The 19,407-nt window shown below is 39.6% G+C and overlaps 2 protein-coding genes across 2 annotated transcripts; both read left to right on the plus strand.

The window, feature by feature from the left end:
• Window positions 1-10,156: 10,156 nt before the first annotated feature.
• Window positions 10,157-15,056, plus strand: LOC122092358 (hexosyltransferase GAUT11; the record flags this gene model as incomplete). The annotated part of the gene is made up of 2 exons (XM_042662671.1): window positions 10,157-10,429; window positions 13,246-15,056. Coding segments are annotated over 2 exons (1,728 nt in total), but the record flags the coding sequence as incomplete, so codon positions are not given.
• Window positions 15,057-17,456: 2,400 nt separating this feature from the next.
• On the plus strand, window positions 17,457-19,240 carry LOC122091733 (leucine-rich repeat extensin-like protein 3). Its single transcript, XM_042661847.1, has 2 exons — window positions 17,457-17,921; window positions 18,043-19,240. The coding sequence occupies exons 1-2, from the start codon at window positions 17,759-17,761 to the stop codon at window positions 18,999-19,001; spliced, it is 1,122 nt and encodes a 373-aa protein (XP_042517781.1). The 5' UTR covers window positions 17,457-17,758; the 3' UTR covers window positions 19,002-19,240.
• The last annotated feature ends 167 nt before the right edge of the window (window positions 19,241-19,407 follow it).

Below are 19,407 nucleotides of genomic sequence, written 5' to 3' on the forward strand. Positions count from 1 at the left end.
CAGCAACATCCAATCTAGGTTTAGTTGAGAGATCCGATCCCTTGGAAAACTAAACTAGATTTTGGGAGTTTGGATCAGTAGGTTGAGAGAGATCTGATTTCTTCTATTGATTCTTAATTCTGATCTTTTGTTACTGACCGTTTGCTACTTGAAATCTGATTCTTGGAGTTATTTTTTCTTTTTCCTGATCATATCAGTACCGTAAATAAACAAAAGGGCTTAATGGTCCATATACATTCTATAACGTCATGCACACCTTGTGTAGGATGGATGAAATTTCTTTTATAGGGTCTTTATTAGAAGGTGTTCAAAGAGTGTCAGCTTAGATGGTGTTGGGAGGATGGTTTTGAAGCACGTTGAAGATTATGTGCTTAAATTTTCTGTTCCACAAGCCTTCTACACAGTTGCTTCATCATCATATTCTGTAGCCTTTGCACAAGTAGCTAAAGTAGCACATATTCAAGAAAGTAGGCCTCTGTGATGTAGGCTTTTCTCTTTCACTTTTCATGTATATATATATATATACACAAATGTTGCTGTTGATTGCAATCAACTGCTATACTTATATGTTTCCCATTTCTGCAATCAACTGCTATACTTGTATGTTCCCCATTATATACTTATATATATATATATATATATATACCTTTTCTGTTCCACAAGCCTTCTACTTATTCTGAACTTTTCAATCTTAGGAATCAGAATAATATCAGGAATCTTCTTATTGTTTGGAATTCCTCATATTTATGGACTCGAATTGTGGGGAATTGTCCTCCGCTGTCAATATGTTCAATGAAATGCCAATTAAAGACATCATTTCATGGAATTCAATGATACCAGGTTATTTAAGGGTTGAAGCCTACTTCTTTGACATACTCAAGCTTGCTGTTGGCATGTTCTGGTTCACAGGAACATGTCAACAGCACGTCAGATACATGGGGTTGTCCTGTAGTCAGGATTTCATTCAGATTTATGCATTGAAAGTGCAGTAATGGATATTTATTCCAAGTGTAATAGCATGAAATATGCATGCCGGATCTTTGAGGCTGCTAAAGTGTTTGATGAGGTTTCCAAGACTCTGATTCTTGTGGGTCTTGCTCAAACTGGATTTAAAGAAGAAGCTATCAGCTGGTGAAGAGCATTGAGATTGACCCAAACATGGTTTCTGCATTCTCAGGTGTTTGGCATAGATACATCTTTGGCTCTAGGCCAACAAATCTACTCCTTAGTGATAAAGAAAAACTTTGAAGTTAATGCATTTGTAAGCAGTGGGGTCATCAACTTGTACTCCAAGTTTGGAGATTTGGAGGAGTCAATAATAGTCCAGTTAGAATGTAAGGTTTGTGATTAACAAGGAAGAAAGAGAGAGAGGAAGAAGAAGAAGAAGAAAGAGTTGGAGAGGAAGAAGATGGAGAAGAAGAAGAAGAATGGTAGAATATGTGTGTTGTGAGTAAAGTCTCACTAACACCAATATATTACTTCACTAATATATTTACATGATATTACACATACCTCCCTAAGGAGAGAAATGAAAATAAAACATATAATGACAAATTACTCAACTACCCTTACAGAAAATAACTAATATCTCTAACACTCCCCCTTAAGCCAGAGAATAAATATCATGCATTCCCAGCTTGGACAGTAGAGAACTAAACTGATGATGGAGAAGACACTTTGTGAAGATATCAGCCAGCTGATCTCCAGTCCTCACAAAAGGTGTGCATATGTAACCAGTGTCAATCTTCTCTTTAATGAAGTGTGTCCACCTCTATGTGCTTTGTCTGGTCATGTTGCACAGGGTTATGGGCGATATTTATGGCAGCCTTGTTATCATAATAGAGCCTCATAGGTGCCTTAGTATCAAATCCCAACTCTTGGACTAGCCTTCTCAACCAGAGAAGTTCACACACGCCATGAGCCATGGCTCTAAATTCTCCCTCTGCACTAGACCGAGCCACCACAGCTTGTTTCTTGCTCTGCCATGTAACTAGGTTTCCACCTACAAATGTGTAGTAACCTGAAGTAGATCTCCTATCAGAGACTAAGCCAGCCCAATCTGCATCATTGAAGCTTTCTATCCTCATATGGTTATATTTGGCAAAAAGTAGTCCTTTTTCCTGAAAAGAACTTCAAGTACCGGAGGATGCGGTCTAGTGCCCACTTGTGGGAGCATGCATAAACTGGCTCACCACCCCCACTGCATAAGTAATATTTGGACGAGTCAAGGACAAATAAATGAGCTTCCCAACTAGTCTTTGATATTTCCCTGCATCAACAAGAGAAGGGTCATCATCTTCTCCCAGCTTATGATTTTGCTCAATAGGAGAACTTGCAGGCTTGTAGCCTAACATCCCCGTTTCTTTCAATAGGTCTAGAATAAACTTCCTTTGGCATATATTTATACCCTTTTTTAATCTAGACACTTCAATCCCCGGGAAATATTTTAAGGGTTTGAGGTCCTTAATCTCAAACTATTGGGCTAAGTAGTTCTTCAGATTGGCTATCTTAGTCTTATCATCACCAGTTACCACAGTGTCATCCATATAGACAATCAAGGCTGTAATGGTGCCATTACCACGCTTTGTAAACAAGGTGTGGCCATCCTGACTTTGGGAATAACCATTCTTCAAGATAACTTGTCGGAACCTTTCAAACCAGGCCTTTGGAGATTGTTTAAGGCCATATAGGGCCTTCTTTAGAAGACACACTTTTCCTGCAATAGAAGGAAACTTGAATCCAGGAGGAGTTTGCATATACACCTCCTCTTCCAAGTCACCATGTAAAAAAGCATTCTTCACATCCAATTGATATAGTGGCCAATCCCTATTAGCTGCTAGAGATAAAAGGACCCTTATAGTGATATGCTTAGCCACAGGGCAAAATGTTTCCTGATAGTCAATCCTATACACTTGACCGTATCCTTTCACCACCAGCCTTGCTTTGTACCTCTCAATAATACCATCTGACCGGTACTTGATTGTGTAGACCCACCTGCATCCAACTGGAGTTCTCCCCCTTGGAAGGTCAACCAATTTTCAGGTATAACTTTTTTCAAGGGCCTCCATTTCCTCAGTCATGGCTTGCTTCCACTTAGGGTCAGATATAACTTCAGAAACATTCTTAGAAATAGAAGCAGATGAGAGAGCAATGGTAAATGCAACACCTGTAGGGGAGAGAGATTCATAGGAAATAAACTGGGCTATAGGGTTAGTGTAAGCCCTCTTTCCCTTCCTAATAGCAATAGGAAGATCTAACTCTGATGGAGAAGGAAGGATATTACCTGACTGAAGATGATAGATCTCAAGAGTTGGATTCAAAGAGGACTCTTGGCAGGTCTTCTTGTTCCTCCTTGTGTACATAATGGTCTCCTTTGCGTTTCCTGAACCTGAACCACCACCTCTTGAATGATCACTAACATCAATAATATCCACCTCTTCGTGTTTCCCAATGTCAAGCATAAAAGGGGAGTTAGGCAATGGGGAAAGACGAGGAATCTCATCAGTAGCCTTTTCACCTCTATTATGCTCCCCCTGAAAAGGATGCTAAGAAGAAGCAAAAAAAGGGCAGACTCAAGGAAGGTGACATCTTTAGAGAAAAACCTTCGTCTGGAAGAAGGATGATAGCACTTGTATCCCTTGGTAGTGGAGAAGTAGCCAAGAAAGATGTATTTAATGGCCTTGGGGTCCAGTTTAGTCCGAGAAGACTTATTGACATGGACATAACAGATACACCCAAACACTTTGGGGGGAAGGGAGAAAGAAGAAGGATGGGGAGAGAAGATGTCTAAGGGAGTTTTGGAGCCAACGAGCTGTGTTGGCATATGGTTGATCAAATAAGCAGCAGTAAGGAGAGCATCAGACCAAAAAGTTTTAGGGACATGCATGCCAAAGAAAAGACTCCTACTCATTTCCAACAAATAGCGGTTTTTTTGCTCAGCTACCCCATTCTGTTGGGGTGTGTCAACACAAGCTAGCTGATGGATAATGCCATGGTCAGTAAAAAAATCTTAAAGACCACCATACATAGACTCCCCCCTTTATCAGATCGAACAATTTTAATTTTGGCGTCAAACTGTGTACATACCATATGATAAAAAATTTTAAAGGCTTGTGCTTCATCAGAACAGTCCAAGTAGCACGAGAAAAATCATCAACAAAGGAAATAAAGTAACAAAAACCAAGTAAAGAGGTGGTAGTAGAGGGCCCCCAAACATCAGAGTGCACAATGTGAAAGGGAACAGTAGATCTATTACCATGATAAGGATAAGAAGAACGACAATGTTTTGCAAAAATACATGGTTCACAATAAAAGACATGAGAATGCGGAAACGAAGTAAATAAATGATGTAATTGTTTCCTCATAACAACAAAAGATGGATGTCCTAAACGTTGATGCCACAACATCACAGAATCCACAGAATTGCTATTAGTACATCCACACACATAAGACTGAGTTGTAGCCAAAGGAGGTGGTTGGGGTTCAAGTAGGTAAAGTCCTTTCTCTTCACGCCCACTGCCAATAACCCTCTTCGTCACCAAATCCTGAAATAGAAAATGAGAAGGAAAAAAGGTAATACAACAGTTTAAGGATTTTGTCAAATGACTCACAGATAACAGATTACGTGTAAGGGCAGGAACATGAAGAGTAGAATCAAGTGAAATGGAAGAAGTGATAGGGATGCTACCTTTACCAGAAATGGAGGAAAGGGAGTTGTTAGCAACCCTGATCTTATCTCTACCGGAACAAATAGAGTATGTATCGTAATAATGGGACGTACCAGTCATATGATCCATAGCACCCGAATCAATAACCCAAGATGGAGTGGTGGAAGGGGCAGATGAGGAAACCTGCAAAGCGGAAGCTGAGGATTCTGGCACAGTAAGGGAAGAAGATGATGAGCCTCCCAGTTGAGATATGACCCCGCAAAATGCTGCAATATCCTCCCTAGTAAGAGAACTATGCTCTGGCTGTGGGCTAGGAGCAAACCTTGTAGTAGCATGCTCCGTCTCAACACTGTGGGCTCTAGCTTCCCCACTACGGCCACCACGAGCACCACTAGAACAGCCACTAGGAGGTCGACCATGAAGAGCCCAACATCTATCTTTGGTGTTCCTAGACTTCTCACTATGATCACAATGTCTATCCTCTCCATGAGGTGGGCTTTGGCCTCTGCCACCACCACGCCAATCATTCTGAGAGCTAGTAGTAAGAGCGGACTGCTCAAGAGGAGGAGCATGTTCCTTAGCCACCCACCTGGTCTCCTCACTCTGCAAATAGCTACACACTTCATCAAGGGATGGAAGTGGAGACCAACCCAATATTTGTATCCGAAACAGCTCATACTTGGGATTCAACCCACGAAGCAACAGAAGAACCCACTCCTTCTCAAGTGTCCAGTAAACCTTAGCTTCATCCTCAGGATTGGACAGTTGGACGTCTCTATAGTGATTATACTCCTCCCAGAGACTAATGACAGTGTAGTAGTACTCAGAAATGGTTTTATCTCCTTGCTTCGTGCCAATAACCTTCTGAAGTAATTGATAAACCTTGGTCGAATCACCCACACAGTCAAAGGTCTTAGTAACACTGTCCAAATATCCTTGGCAGTTTCTTTCCTCATAAACCTTCTTCCAATTTCAGGTTTCATGGAGAAAATCAGCCATGTCATAACATTGGAGTTTTCAGTCTCCCACTTTAAATATTTCGGGTCATCTGGTTGAGGAGCCTTAATGGAACCTATAATATACCCTAGCTTTCCCCTACTCCGCAAGGAAAGCTTCACAAAATGGGCCCAATTCAAATAGTTGGTGGTGTCCAACTTCATAATAGAAATCTGAGTATGGGGGTTATCCAAAAACATAGAAGTAGGAGGGACACTGCTCGATGCAGTAGCAGAAACATCACCAAAGAGGGCTCCAAATCCACTATCTTCAGACATCGTGTGGATAAGGAGTCACAAACACAATGGGGAGTACACACTCTACCCAAAAAAAACTTTCCCAGATACTCAGAGACAAATCCCATAAGGAAGAAGCACAATAACAAAGGAAAGAAATGAGATCAAGGCATACTAATAGCAGCAAAACAGATCATACCACTTCACAACACCCCAACAAAAAACATCTCACAATCCAATAGGGCTGAAGTCCATCATAAACACACCTTCGGAAGCCAACAGAGAAGAAAAACAGGGGAGGCAGTACATGCGAATCAGTAGGAAAAGAGGTTGTGACCTCACACCTCTTTCTCCTTAGAACCGACAACTTGGGGGCCTTGTAAAGGACCCTTAGGCAATCCAAATGAGGTATAAACCTCCTCCAAAGGTGGCAGGATGAGAGAGAAAGAAGGTCTATAAGAACAGGGGGTAACCTGGGACTGCTCCGAAACAGTCTCTAAAAGCTCATCAACAGCTTCATTGCTTCTAAAACCTCTTCAAGGGTTTGCTTTGACCTTCTTTCAAGCTCATCTCATAAAAAACTTCAAGTCTTCTCACATAATGATCTCTTCCTTGGAACCCCTTTGTAACCTAGGGTTCCAAAGAGAGAAAATAGAAGAAGGGGAACTTGTAATCCGACTCTCAAACCAAGATCTTAGCTCTGATACCAAGTTAGAATGTAAGGTTTGTGATTAACAAGGAAGAAAGAGAGAAAGAGGAAGAAGAAGAAGAAAGTTGTTGGAGAGGAAGAAGATGGAGAAGAAGAAGAAGAAGAAGAATGGTAGAATATGTGTGTTGTGAGTAAAGTCTCACTAACACCAATATATTACTTCACTAATATATTTATATGATATTACACATACCTCCCTAAGGAAAGAAATGAAAATAAAACATATAACGACAAATTACTCAACTACCCTTACAGAAAATAACTAATATCTCTAACAAGTCCTTCATCAGATGGTGCACAGAAATTCAGTCTCATGGAATTCCATGATTGCAGCCCTTGCACGTCACGGTCATGGCTTTGAAAGCACTTAAATTGTATGAAAAGATGCAACTTGAAGGTGTAGAGCCAACTGATGTTACATTTCTATCATTGCTTCATGCCTGTAGAGAGAGAGAGAGAGAGAGAGAGAGAGAAGTATCTAGGGACAAGTATCATCCTGGACCACCGTGTTTGAATTGGTACTGTAAAAAGTGGAGCTGTGAGTGGGGATACCTAGGTGGTACAATGATCAAAATTTTCGTATAAAAGTTAATTCTACAAAATGCAGGAAAGTAGAGATCTTTACTTGAGTTGTTTCCCCAACATAACGTGAAGAATGAATTATTATGGATTGTAATCTGATAAAAGAAATGGAGTTACTAGACAATGAAAGAATTACAAACCGAGCAGGAAGGTTGTAATCTGATAGAAGAAACATTGTTAGTAGAAATTTACAGCTGAGAGTTGTACAGTATACACACTCTCCTTCAATAAGAAACAATTTCATTCCATATTGGGTGTGATGCAGAGGAAGCTAGACCTGGTGGTTACCTCACGCTGCATCATCCCATTCATATGGAAAAAATAAATGAAGAAGATAGACGAGAAGATGCACCTCATGGTAAAAGAATGTGGCTTATTAGTAAATGCAGAAGAACTACCATGCCACCAAAAGTAGTTGTTGATATAGAGATGAAAATGGATTCAAATGGCTCAGGCCTATGGAGTAGACAGTTTTTTATAGAGACTTTGTCAAACAATAATCCAGATGTAAGAAGCTAAAAGAGCTAGGGGCTGGCGTAGAATGACCATAGGTGAAGTAGTGAGGAAAGACATACAGAGTTTAGGTCTTGAGTTTCATGGATCCATCGGTTTGAGTAAGGTTTATGCCATGTTACCCTTGCCCAAGAAGGTTATTGCAGGTCTGGAGAGATGCCTTTCCTCAGATCCTATTTATTTAAATATTTTAAAACGTATTGTTTATTTTTTTGTACTCCATGTTTTTCAGAACCTACCTTACTGGGAAATTGGGATCTTATTTTAATATTCACTTGTTATTACTGTTAAGGAGTCCAAATCTGGTAGAATTCAAGTCTCTACGTTTCTTTAAAGAGTTAGAAACCTCCAAATCAATTATTGAATGAATCTGCTTTTTTTTTATTGGAAAGTTCTCTCTGATTCTGTTTTTCTTCTTCTTTATATCCAGTGATCTAACTTTCTCCCTCTCATTTTTTCTGTATTTTCTTTTTCTTTCTTTCTGTTATTCCCTTCTACTCATCCAACCAATACTCTGTTTTCCCTCTCTTGGCTACTGTTGCCGATGCTATTAACAAAGATGAAGATCACAACAGCTACTCCACTCTGTTGAAGATCACACACAATATATTCTGATATCATGTTAGCTTCATATCTGTTTCTGTTAGTCGGTATTTAATTATATGTTCTGTTATAAACCAGCATATCAGATCTAGCTTCACTGTTAGCAAGCTTCATAACTACTGTTTTGAATTATTGCATTTAGATCTGGCTTCTATGTGGTGGAGGGCCTATGGGGGGAAAATTAAGTTGTGTTTTCAGTTCTGGTAGCAATTGAATGATGCTAATAGAACTGAAACTGATGGGATTAGAGTAATTAAACCTCCTACATGAATCTAGATTGAATGTTTATTGAAGGCCTTTGATGGTCTATACAAGATTTTTAGGAATTGTAGAAACTGTAAACGAAACAGCAGTGGTTTCTAGAACTTCAACTCTCGTGGCTATTTATTACACTGATCTATGTAGTTTTTCTGTGACTATGGTAGTTGAAAGAGAGTTTGACCTCTGGCAAATCAACTCCTGGAAAATTTCCAGGAAACTTTTCCTCCTTGTCTATGCAAGCAATCCAAAACGCCCCAAACAAACAAAGATCAAAATCCATGATAAAATAGTCACCTCTCTCGCCCCCCCCCCCCCCCCCCCCTGTGTTTCTGCTTCATGTCGAAATAGATGGGAGCTTTGTAAATTCTTTCACCTCATTTAAAAGCTAACGAAATAATAAAAAGATCTTTCTTTATAGGGTATTTATGTTAGTAAGAAGCACACACACACACACACACACACACACATATGTATATAAGACAAATTAAACAAATACTACTAAGAAGACTCATCTTGTTTGTCCAACTGGTTCGGGCTGAAATTTGATGTCCCTAATTATGTATGCAAACAGAAGACTCATCTTGTTTGTTATTTCAGGTGAAGAGCTTGGAGGAGACCCTAAACTGCTTCTAAGGGAAGTGATAGAGAACTTAGCAAAAGACTTCCCTCCAACATACTTAGTTGTCCAGCATGCTAACCTTGCTTCAGTGACATTGGCTACTTCGATGTATAGGTGTGGGCGTGTGGCCATGGGATGTCATACAAGGTCACCTTTGCAAGGAGAATGAAACAGTTTCAGGAGATGCAATGCACCCAATGACACCCGAACTCGGTCAAGGTGGATGACCAGCAGTTGAGGATGCAGCTGTTCTTGGCCAGCACAATGGGAATTCATTCCTCCAAAATGGGCATCGAATCATCCGGAAGTGGTAGATAGAGTTATAGAAGGGTATGTGAAGGAGAGGAGATGGCATGCCTTTGGTTTGATCATTGGATCCTATCTTCCAGGCTGGGCACAACAAGTGAAGTCAGGATGGTTGACGAAGTTAATTAGGGATATAATTTTATAAAAGCTGTGGTGGGGACATCGAGACGTACAGCCGAAGGAAGAAGAAGACCCAACCTTCTTTGTGGTTGGAGGATTAGAAAGAGGAAGAAAAAAAAAAGAAAGAAGAGGAAGGCTCGGTCCAGACTTCCCAACGCTGGATCAAGTCCTCTCCTTCCTTTCTTTGTCAAGATTGTGTGGCCCCCACCAAATCTAATATGTAATTTTAATTCCTAGGATTTTGCCAAGATTGTGTGGCCCCCACCAAATCTGATTTGTTAGTAGTTTTATTTCCTAGGATTTTGTTTATTTAGGTCATTGAGTTAAGTAGGAAACTAAATAACATTCCTATTTGTTTTTTTTTAGGAAGCTTCTTTATTTCTGAGATTATGTTCCTAGATTAGCCTTTTTCTTTTTAGTAACTATCCTATTATTTTTGTAAGGCCATTGGCCACAATGAGAATTAATGAATGAAGAATATTGAAAGCAAAACAGCCCCCAAACCCCCCCCCCACGATTTCTCTTTCTCTCCCCTCTCCCTCTTCTCATCTCTCACTCTCGGCCTCCCTCTGTTTCACGCCTCCTCTCTCTCTCACGGCTCTCTCTCTCTCATCCTCTGTCTCTCGGTTACTGCTTATGCTGTAACCACTATTGTGAGCTGTTGAAAGCTCCATCACTCACGCAAGCTCCATCGGCAACAACAAGGATCACTACACGGCAAGCTGGATTTTCTTCGTCAACCAAAGTTGGACTGCAACTCTTTATTTTGGGAGGACTTCGACTTCTTCTTTACTCCTCAGACCAGGACAGCAACAAGGTAACTAATTAAACTAAACCCCTCTCACCTCCATGTCCCTGTTACATGTTGCAACCCATTAACATTGAAACCAACCTATGCCCTTTTGCTTATGTCTATTTTTACCCATTGTTTTAAGACATTTCGTCACTGTTATGTTTCCAAAACCTTTGCTAATTTTTCTATTTTAGTTGGCTGCTAGAGGACATTGATTGTTTGCATGTCCTATTTGGTGTTTGGATTGATTTGTGCTGAACCTAACATTCGTATGACGTTTGTTCCTTTCCTCATGTCCCCAGTTGAAGCTTAAGTAAGAGTTTATGTGTTTTTCCGCGTAGATTATTATTGCTTTTTGCTACTTTGTTTATTAGTCTCATTCTATTTTGCATGCTTAATCTTGTTTGCTGAGTTTCTTTTGTCTTATCTACCCAAGTCCCTTGAGTTGACCCTACCTAGTTAGTTAATCTTGTAGGAGACCTAGTCACCTAGGAACCCCCTACATCACTTAGAATCCCTCCTAGGTTTAAGATGTTTTTGTGGAAGATTCTTAGTAGTTAGTGATGGGGTGGCAGTTGGTGCTAGGTTAAGTGATTTTCTCGCCCTCTAATTTGCTTCGTCCTTTGCGCAAATTATCTAATGAAACAAGTTGGCATTTTTTTTTGGGTCTTGTGTGGTGACTAACAGGATTTGGTTTGCTGGACCTCTAGGGCTGCATACTGAGTGTCTCCGATCTTCATTTTTTCTCCAATTGTTTGACTATTACTAGTGATAGGCGATCAGTTGCAGTTTTTATCTGTTCCTACCATCACTATATACTACATTTGGATCTTCATAAATAAATGTATGCTTCAGCACTCCAAATTTTCTCTTCTCTTATTAATTTGTGTCATTAACGAATGGATCTCTGATCTAAAGTGCTTGGACTTACTCTCAGTTAGGGATTCATATCTATCGATGGGGCATATGTCTTTGACTGACTACCTAAAGCTTCCCACTGGGGATTAACTGGTGATAATTTGTGATGGTTTTTATGACCCTCGTACATCTAAAGCTGGGTGGGCTTCTGTTGTGCTTTTTGACTCTGAATTTTACTCTGTTGTGGTGAGTTATGGAATTATAGGTCATGTGTGGGCACTGAAGGCCAGAAAAATCCTGCAAGGTTTGCAACAAGCACTTGCGAAAGGGGGCCGAAGAGTAGAGGTGTGGGTGGGTGATGAAGAGCTGGTGCGATGGTTGACACAAGGGACTCAAAAAGGCTGGCCGTGTGATCTATTTAGGATCCTGATGGTTATAATATATAGGAATGTTTTTTTATCTGTGGCTTCTCGAGCTGCTATGAAAGCCCATAGACTAACCCTAGATATCTTTTTAGTTTGTTTTCTATAAATAAAAAAAAAAAAATCCAACTAATATTTATTCCATGGACTGGAGGATTACTAGCGTTCAATAAAAGAGAAATAGTTTTCTACTTAACTAAAAAAACATTGACATCTGGCTAATAGATAATTAAAAGAAGAAAATGCTAGTAAACGCCTAGACTTTATAGAATTACAAATAAACCTCAACTATTACAAGAAAGCCCCCTACTTAGATAAGTACTTTCTAATTACCACCGAGGGGTACTTGGCTGATGGGCTGTAATGCTTGGGGTTTGGCTTTCAAAGTTGGTCATATTTGTTCAACCAATCCAAGACTACTGGATCAGCACGTATTGCACAAGATTATCCATCATCTGAGTTTTCTCTGTTACATGTCAGTGATATTACTTACATTGCTAATAAGAAATCAGCATCTGGTCTGTTTCTACAGATTTAAGAATAAATCTGTTCTGGTTCTGATTCCTGGACCAAATTTTCCTGCTATGTTTACTTATCTGAACTCATTATTAAGTTCTGTTAGTATCCATTGCATAAAACAGTGCATCCTTGGGCCTCTTTGCATCTGAAATCCCTAAACCTTTTGGATAGACTGCATTAATGCCCCTCATTTCCTGGAAATATCTTTGTTAAGTTTTATTCTAGTGTATTGAAAGTGAGAGTTTTAATAACTAGACTGGATCTCAGACCAAAGGGAGGTCCTGTTCTGCTTTTTGTTTGCCCACCAGTTTTCACCAGAAATGAGGAACCATAGGTTGCTCTCTCCAGTTTAACCTGGTTTGACTAGCTAATCTGGTTAAGTTTTAAAATTAGAGTAAAAGCAACAATTTCTCTTTTTTATCTAGATGGATAGAATTGATAGGTTGGTTCTGTATGCAATCTGTTGAAGGTATGAAAAGAGGTTTATGGAACTTTAGGATTGTTTATGGATATGGTTATTAGAGTTTCTTGGCATGAATAATTGAAAATTTGAGGAAAAAAATTGAAAAGAAAAGAGGAGAGAAATACAGAAGAGGCAAAGAGGTTGTAATTTTCAATTGGAACCATAACAATAGACCTTTAAGCATCACCTGTAGAGGGCTTTTTTTTTTTTTGGGGTGTGGTAGGTAGGGAAGATTGCTTATACCATACATTTTGGAACAGCTTATATGTTTTGTCATGGCATATCAATGATACACTGAAAACCACCACCTTTTTCTCTCTGGCACTGTAATACATGCCCATCAATGTTACAAAGGTATGCCCATGAAAAAATTATTCCGAAGAGGAGGCATTACCAAGGGTTGTGAACCATGTTTAAGATCTTGAACATCTTCAAGGATTTTACTTTAACAAATAATTTACTGTTATTTCAGAATAAATTAATTGAAATACGAATTTAGCCAAGTGTTTACTTATCTAGTTCTTTAAAGCAATCTATTTTTTCTCTATAGTTGACATTTGGATGTGTCCCTTTCTCAGGAGAAGAATGAACGGATTAGACTTGATCAACATGAGAGTTTGAATTATACTGAAGAAATATTAAGTGTCAAGTCATATGTGAGGCAATTAGGCGAACAAATGATTCTTGCGAAGGCTTATGTGATTATTGCAAAAGAACACAATAATCTTCACCTTGCTTGGGAGCTCAGCTCAAAAATCAGGCATTGCCAGCTCCTGCTCTCAAAAGCCGCCATGAGAGGAAAACCCATCACATTGGATGAAGCACAACCAATAGTTAAAGGCCTATCTGCACTAATCTACAAGGCGCAAGATGCACATTATGACATTGCCACCACAATCATGACCATGAAGTCCCATATCCAAGCCATTGAAGAGCGTGCAAATGCAGTGACAGTGCAGAGCGCAGTTTTTGGGCAATTAGTGGCAGAGTCTCTGCCCAAGAGCCTCCACTGCCTACATGTCAGACTGACAGCTGAATGGCTTAAAAATTCTGCGCTATGGGTACTTGCAGATGAGAAGAGTAACTCCCCTCAGCTTGTGGATAACCATCTCTACCACTTCTGCATATTCTCTGATAATGTGCTGGCTACCTCTGTAGTGGTTAACTCCACTATCTCAAATGCCAACCATCCTAAGCAGCTTGTCTTCCACATTGTCACAGATAAGGTCAGTTATGGAGCAATGCAGGCATGGTTCCTTGGGATCGACGTCAAAGGCTCTACCATCGAAGTACAGAACATTGAAGAGCTCTCTTGGTTGAATGTCTCTTACTCTCCAGTTTTGAGGCAGCTCCTTGATGCAGAGGCAAGGGCTTACTACTTTGGAGACCCTCAAGAATCGAAAGGTGAACTGAAGTTCCAGAATCCAAAGTATGTATCTTTGTTGAATCATCTACGCTTTTACATCCCGGAAATATATCCCTCGCTGGAGAAGGTGGTTTTTCTGGACGATGATGTTGTTGTCCAGAAGGATCTGACCCCACTTTTCTCATTGGATTTGCATGGAAATGTGAATGGAGCAGTAGAGACTTGTCTTGAGGCATTCCATCGTTATTACAAATATCTCAATTTCTCCAATCCAATCATCAGTTCAAAGTTTGATCCACAGGCCTGCGGATGGGCATTTGGGATGAATGTTTTTGATCTGACAGTGTGGAAGAAAGTGAATGTGACTGTCAGGTATCACTACTGGCAAGAACAGAATGCTGATCAGACTCTCTGGAAGCTAGGAACCCTTCCCCCTGGCCTTCTGACATTTTATGGACTGACTGAGCCACTCGATCGGAGATGGCATGTGTTAGGCTTGGGTTATGACTTCAACATTGACAATCGTCTAATTGAGAGTGCAGCTGTTATTCACTTCAATGGGAACATGAAGCCATGGCTAAAGCTGGCTATTGGAAGGTACAAGCTTCTATGGGGACAGTATGTAAATCATTCACACCCATTTCTCCATGATTGCATCACAAGTTAAAGCTGAGTTGGCTTCTTTTTGGGCCAATTTGATGAATCTTTGTTACAATCAACTTATCAATTTCAATACACTCAGCCTCTCGATCAATTGTCACATTTTTTGTAGAGTCAAAGTGAAAGTCTAGCTTTATTAGAAGCATTTCCTTTTTTATTTTTTTTTTGGAAAACAAAATGAAAATATATTGACATCAGAAGAAAAGAATATATTAGGTCTGGGGATTGGGGAGGATTCATTTGTCGAATGGGTTTCAATTCTACAAGGTTTTAGGACTATTTGTTGTGTAGAAAAATTTGTAATAATCTCCCTGCTTGATAGATAACAGTATATTTGGAATCAGAAATTTTGTAATTTAGCAAGATTATTGGGTGAGAATTGTTGAACAGATCTTACAAGACCCTGCTTTTGGAGCTCTCTCAAAGAAGTCTGGAGTTTTGGGTAAGCTCAGCTGGTTCTAATCCATGCTCATGCATCTGGTGGGTAGGAGGAATCCTTGCACCCAACTTTAGTTTTGTTCTACTCCACTGCAGCAGGGACACTAGCACACAAATGGTGCTGTTCAACTTCCTGGTTTACTTCTCAAGCCTAACACAACACCTGGATGGCTGAGAATCTAGTTTTATTACAGGTTGTTGAGTACACAGGTAATTTGTGATAGAAATTTATCATCCAGTTCATTGTTTGACTTCTTTGTTGCATCCATGTAAGCTGAAGCATTCAGTTCATTGCTCGCCTACTTGCTGTATTATTATAAGCTAAATGTATATTTATGAGTTAAAATTGTTCTGAGAATTAGAGACTAGGAAGTAGGAAGCATAGAAGAAATGGTCTTTAGGATGTGATTTCTTTCATATTAAACTGAAACATTTAGGAACACTGTCAATCACTGCTTTGGACTTATTTCCTCAGGCTTCCTAGTCTGATGACTTCACAAATCAAATATAAACTCCAGAGCTTCAAATATTCAATTTTCAGAATCAAAATACAGGCCTTTCCCCTCACTACACTGCAAAGTATAGTGTCAAACCAAAAGGGCAGATTAAACTCAAAACCTATTTCTTCCTAAGTCATTATACTTTTCATGTCAGATTCCTATTGAATGCTCGAACCAGGTGAAAAAAAAAAAAAAAAAACCCTCTCTAGAAATGAGTTTGAAAGAGAGAAATAACCCATTGAAAATTAAACTGTTTCCCATGTATGTCACTTGTGATAGATCAGATGAAACTTCCTCATCTTCAACAGAACCTAAAACGTGTGAAGTTATATAGATGTCATGGAAATAGTGTAGCAGTTCCACAATTTATTGGTCGAGGTGCGCTCTGATGTGGCTTTGATCAATATCATGGCAGCAATGTATCCTTATGATTATTCATCCAAAAAAAAAGGGTATGCTTACGACTTGTAGTTAGATGCAATGGAGATTGTTTCTAGTTCTTCAGAGAAGAACAACTCAATGAACGTATCAAAGTGTATCAAAGGTACGTATTGTACTGTATTGACCGACTTGATATAATACAATATGATACATTCGTGTATCGGTATAGAAATTTATCGTATTGTATCAGCCAATATGATATGATAAATACTGATACACTTCAATACAAAAAAAAATATTTATCATGTATCGCATCAATGTCAATCAAGTTCAAAACATATCGATTGATACTATACAAGAGACAGACATAGAAGGTGCTAGCTTACGGTACAGTGGTAGAATCTAACCCTTCTCCAGTGTAGCTATCAATTGAGAATTGAGAAATTTGAGAAACACAAGCGAACAAGGTTTATAGGCGACATGCATCAGTAGAAGGAAAATGACAGGATGTTATGCGACATGCACCAGTAGAAGGAAAATGACAGGATGTTATGCAATTATTTTCAAATGCTTCCAAACCTCTCCTTCATGGACTTCATGTGATTCCTTTCGTTATCTCCTATAACACCCGTGACAAGATGAAACTTCTTACTGTTATTTATTCATATTTTTAAGTGATTCATATTGGAATTTAACCCATTTCTGGTGAATACTATATGCTTTGATATGTTAAGATAAACCCAAATCAAACCAGGCCATTCACCACCGTTGAAGATACATTATTCCTGGTAGAATAAAGGTTGTCTGTGGTCAGTGACAGAGAGGGGAGAGTACATCTAAACCATATATTAATTGCTGACCTCAGAAATCAGAACAGTAACTACTAAGGGAGATGAAGATAAGTTTTGGCCGTCTTTAAGAACCAACCAACTAAATTCTAGTGAGAGAGTGTGGATTCTTCCAATTTGGCTGTGCTATGCTAACTGGCCTTCCATGATCAAACTCGTGACTAACCATTTAGTCTATCTCGTGAACCCAATGTGGACCCAACTCATCATTTTGTCCTTCCATTCAGCTGTCCAAACACTAACAGACAAAATCAACCGCACAAGGAAAGGAAAGGAAAGGGATTATTTTTTCCATTTCACTCTAGTGGCTTCTTCGTTGAGGTTCCATGTGGAAGGCGGAAGTAATAATCTCACATTGGATAAGAGCAACCTGATGACCGTCATGAAAATTTATAGGTACTTGGACACAGTCCCCTTAATGGGTTAGCTTTTAATGATGAGTTCTACCCAAGTCTCTGACAAAGGCTTTAGTAGAACCCAAGGCGTGACAACCTTGCCTCTTTTAAATAATAAATAACCATGATCTTCTATGTTTGGTTCTCTTTTCTTTGGCCTGAGTGTTTACTGTTTGTTAGTAACTACAACACCGTACACATTAACTTCTTCTAGTTTACAGTTGAGTGGTTTTTGGATGAAAAGTTTCATCTGCATTTAAAGAATCTTGGTGGGTCATCTTCTTGTACGCAGGAAAAGTTTCATCTGCATTTAATTTCTCCATCTCATTCACAAAATACTGTATCATTGAAAATGAATATATGGAGGACGACAAGCTCAATAAATAGTACACAAAACCTCTAACTGAACTGAACTGGCATAATATAGCACACCCATAGTGTACAGAGCGAGTCAGAGAGTTTCAGAGAAAGGGAATTGCAGCAGCAGCAGCATCATCATCAGAATGTCTAGGTTGCTGATATTCATTCTCATCATCAGTTTCCTCTTCAATAATCTCTCAGAGGCTAAAAATGAGAAGAAACTTCCATCTGCAGTTGTAGTGGGCACTGTTTACTGTGATACTTGTTTCCAGCAAGACTTCTCTAAAAGCAGCTACTTCATATCAGGTTCAATTATCATCCAAAATTTGGGAAATTTAATTCCTTCTTGATGTATATATTCCTGTATAGTTTTCTCTTCCCACCTGAATCTGATGTAGTAAAAATTGTCTCAATTGGCTGTTGGCAGAAGCTTCGGTTGCCGTTCAATGTGGAGACGGAAGTGCAAAACCCAGTTTTAGCAAGGAAGTGAAGACTAATAAACATGGAGAGTTCAGAGTTCATCTACCTTTCACTGTCAGCAAACATGTCAAAAGAATCAAGAAATGCTCAGTGAAGTTAATTAGCAGCAGTGAGTCTTTCTGTTCAGTGGCCTCCAGAGCTACTTCCTCATCACTCCATCTGAAGTCAAGGAAACAAGGAGTTCACATTTTCTCAGCTGGGTTTTTCACCTTCAAGCCCTTGAAAGAGCCAGAGTTGTGTAATCAGAGACCAAGCCTTGAAGCCTCAAAGCACCAACTCATTCCCAATCCTGTAACTCAGGATCCAACCATACCAAATGTACCCTCTTTCACACCCACAACTCCATATTTATCTCCTCCTATACTACCCAATCTTCCACCATTGCCATCATTACCACCTCTCCCTCCCCTGCCACCATTGCCAGGACTACCAACGTTACCACCACCTGTGCCCAATGCTAAAATGCTTTCAGACCAAACTGTATCTAAGCATCAAACCGCAAGCAGCTTAGCATTCCTCTTTCCCCCTTTAGTTCCACCGTTATTCCCAACGCCACCTCCATTCGGGATTCCAAATCCATTTCAACCTCCAGCACTTCTGCCCCCACTTCCGTTTCAGCCACCACCACCACCATTTTTCAACCTTCCACCAGTTCCAGGGCTATCTCCACCCCCATCACCACCACCTTTTTTCAATTTTCCACCAGTTCCAGGGCTATCTCCACCACCATCATCACCACCACCATTGTTCAGTTTTCCACCAATTCCAGGCCTATCTCCACCTCCATCACCACCACCACCACCACCACCAATACTACCCTTTCCTTTACCTCCATTGTTCCCACCTCCAGGGGGATTCCCAGGCATTCCTCCAGCTCATCCACGTTCAAAGGAAACCTCTCCTTGAGGCTTTCAAGTGAAATGCAATCAGCATTGATGATTTGATGTATTATTGTTAAATAACTCACACTTATGTTTAGCTGCTGCTCTCTCTCTCTCTCTCTCTTTTTTCATGTTTTGGGATTACTGTAATATCACCTTATCAGTGAAAGATAAGCATATATTTATAGCACCAAGATTGGCATGTAGATTAATTAAGCCTTCTAATAAGGCTTTTCAGTTCATGAACATCGTTAGTTTATTTCATTTTATTTCTTATATACCACGCAAAAATAATTCAGAGGAAAACACAGTATAATAAAGGATTAAGTAAAGAATTAGAATGAGATCCGTACAATGGAGCTGGGTTCCTGAAGTAAAAGCTGTCTTTGTGAAATTCTTAGTCCAGAAAGAATATTAGCCACTGATGCTCT

The sequence above is a fragment of the Macadamia integrifolia genome, chromosome 10 (genome assembly GCF_013358625.1).
Source record: "Macadamia integrifolia cultivar HAES 741 chromosome 10, SCU_Mint_v3, whole genome shotgun sequence".
In the NCBI taxonomy this organism is placed as follows: domain Eukaryota; kingdom Viridiplantae; phylum Streptophyta; class Magnoliopsida; order Proteales; family Proteaceae; genus Macadamia; species Macadamia integrifolia.

What these genes read in the sequence shown, in the direction of transcription:
- LOC122091733 (XM_042661847.1), top strand. Translation starts at nt 17,759, where the DNA reads ATGTCTAGGTTGCTGATATTCATTCTCATCATCAGTTTCCTCTTCAAT. An exon ending in AAGCAGCTACTTCATATCAG is followed by an intron (nt 17,922 to 18,042) that starts GTTCAATTATCA and finishes GGCTGTTGGCAG; the next exon opens with AAGCTTCGGTTGCCGTTCAA.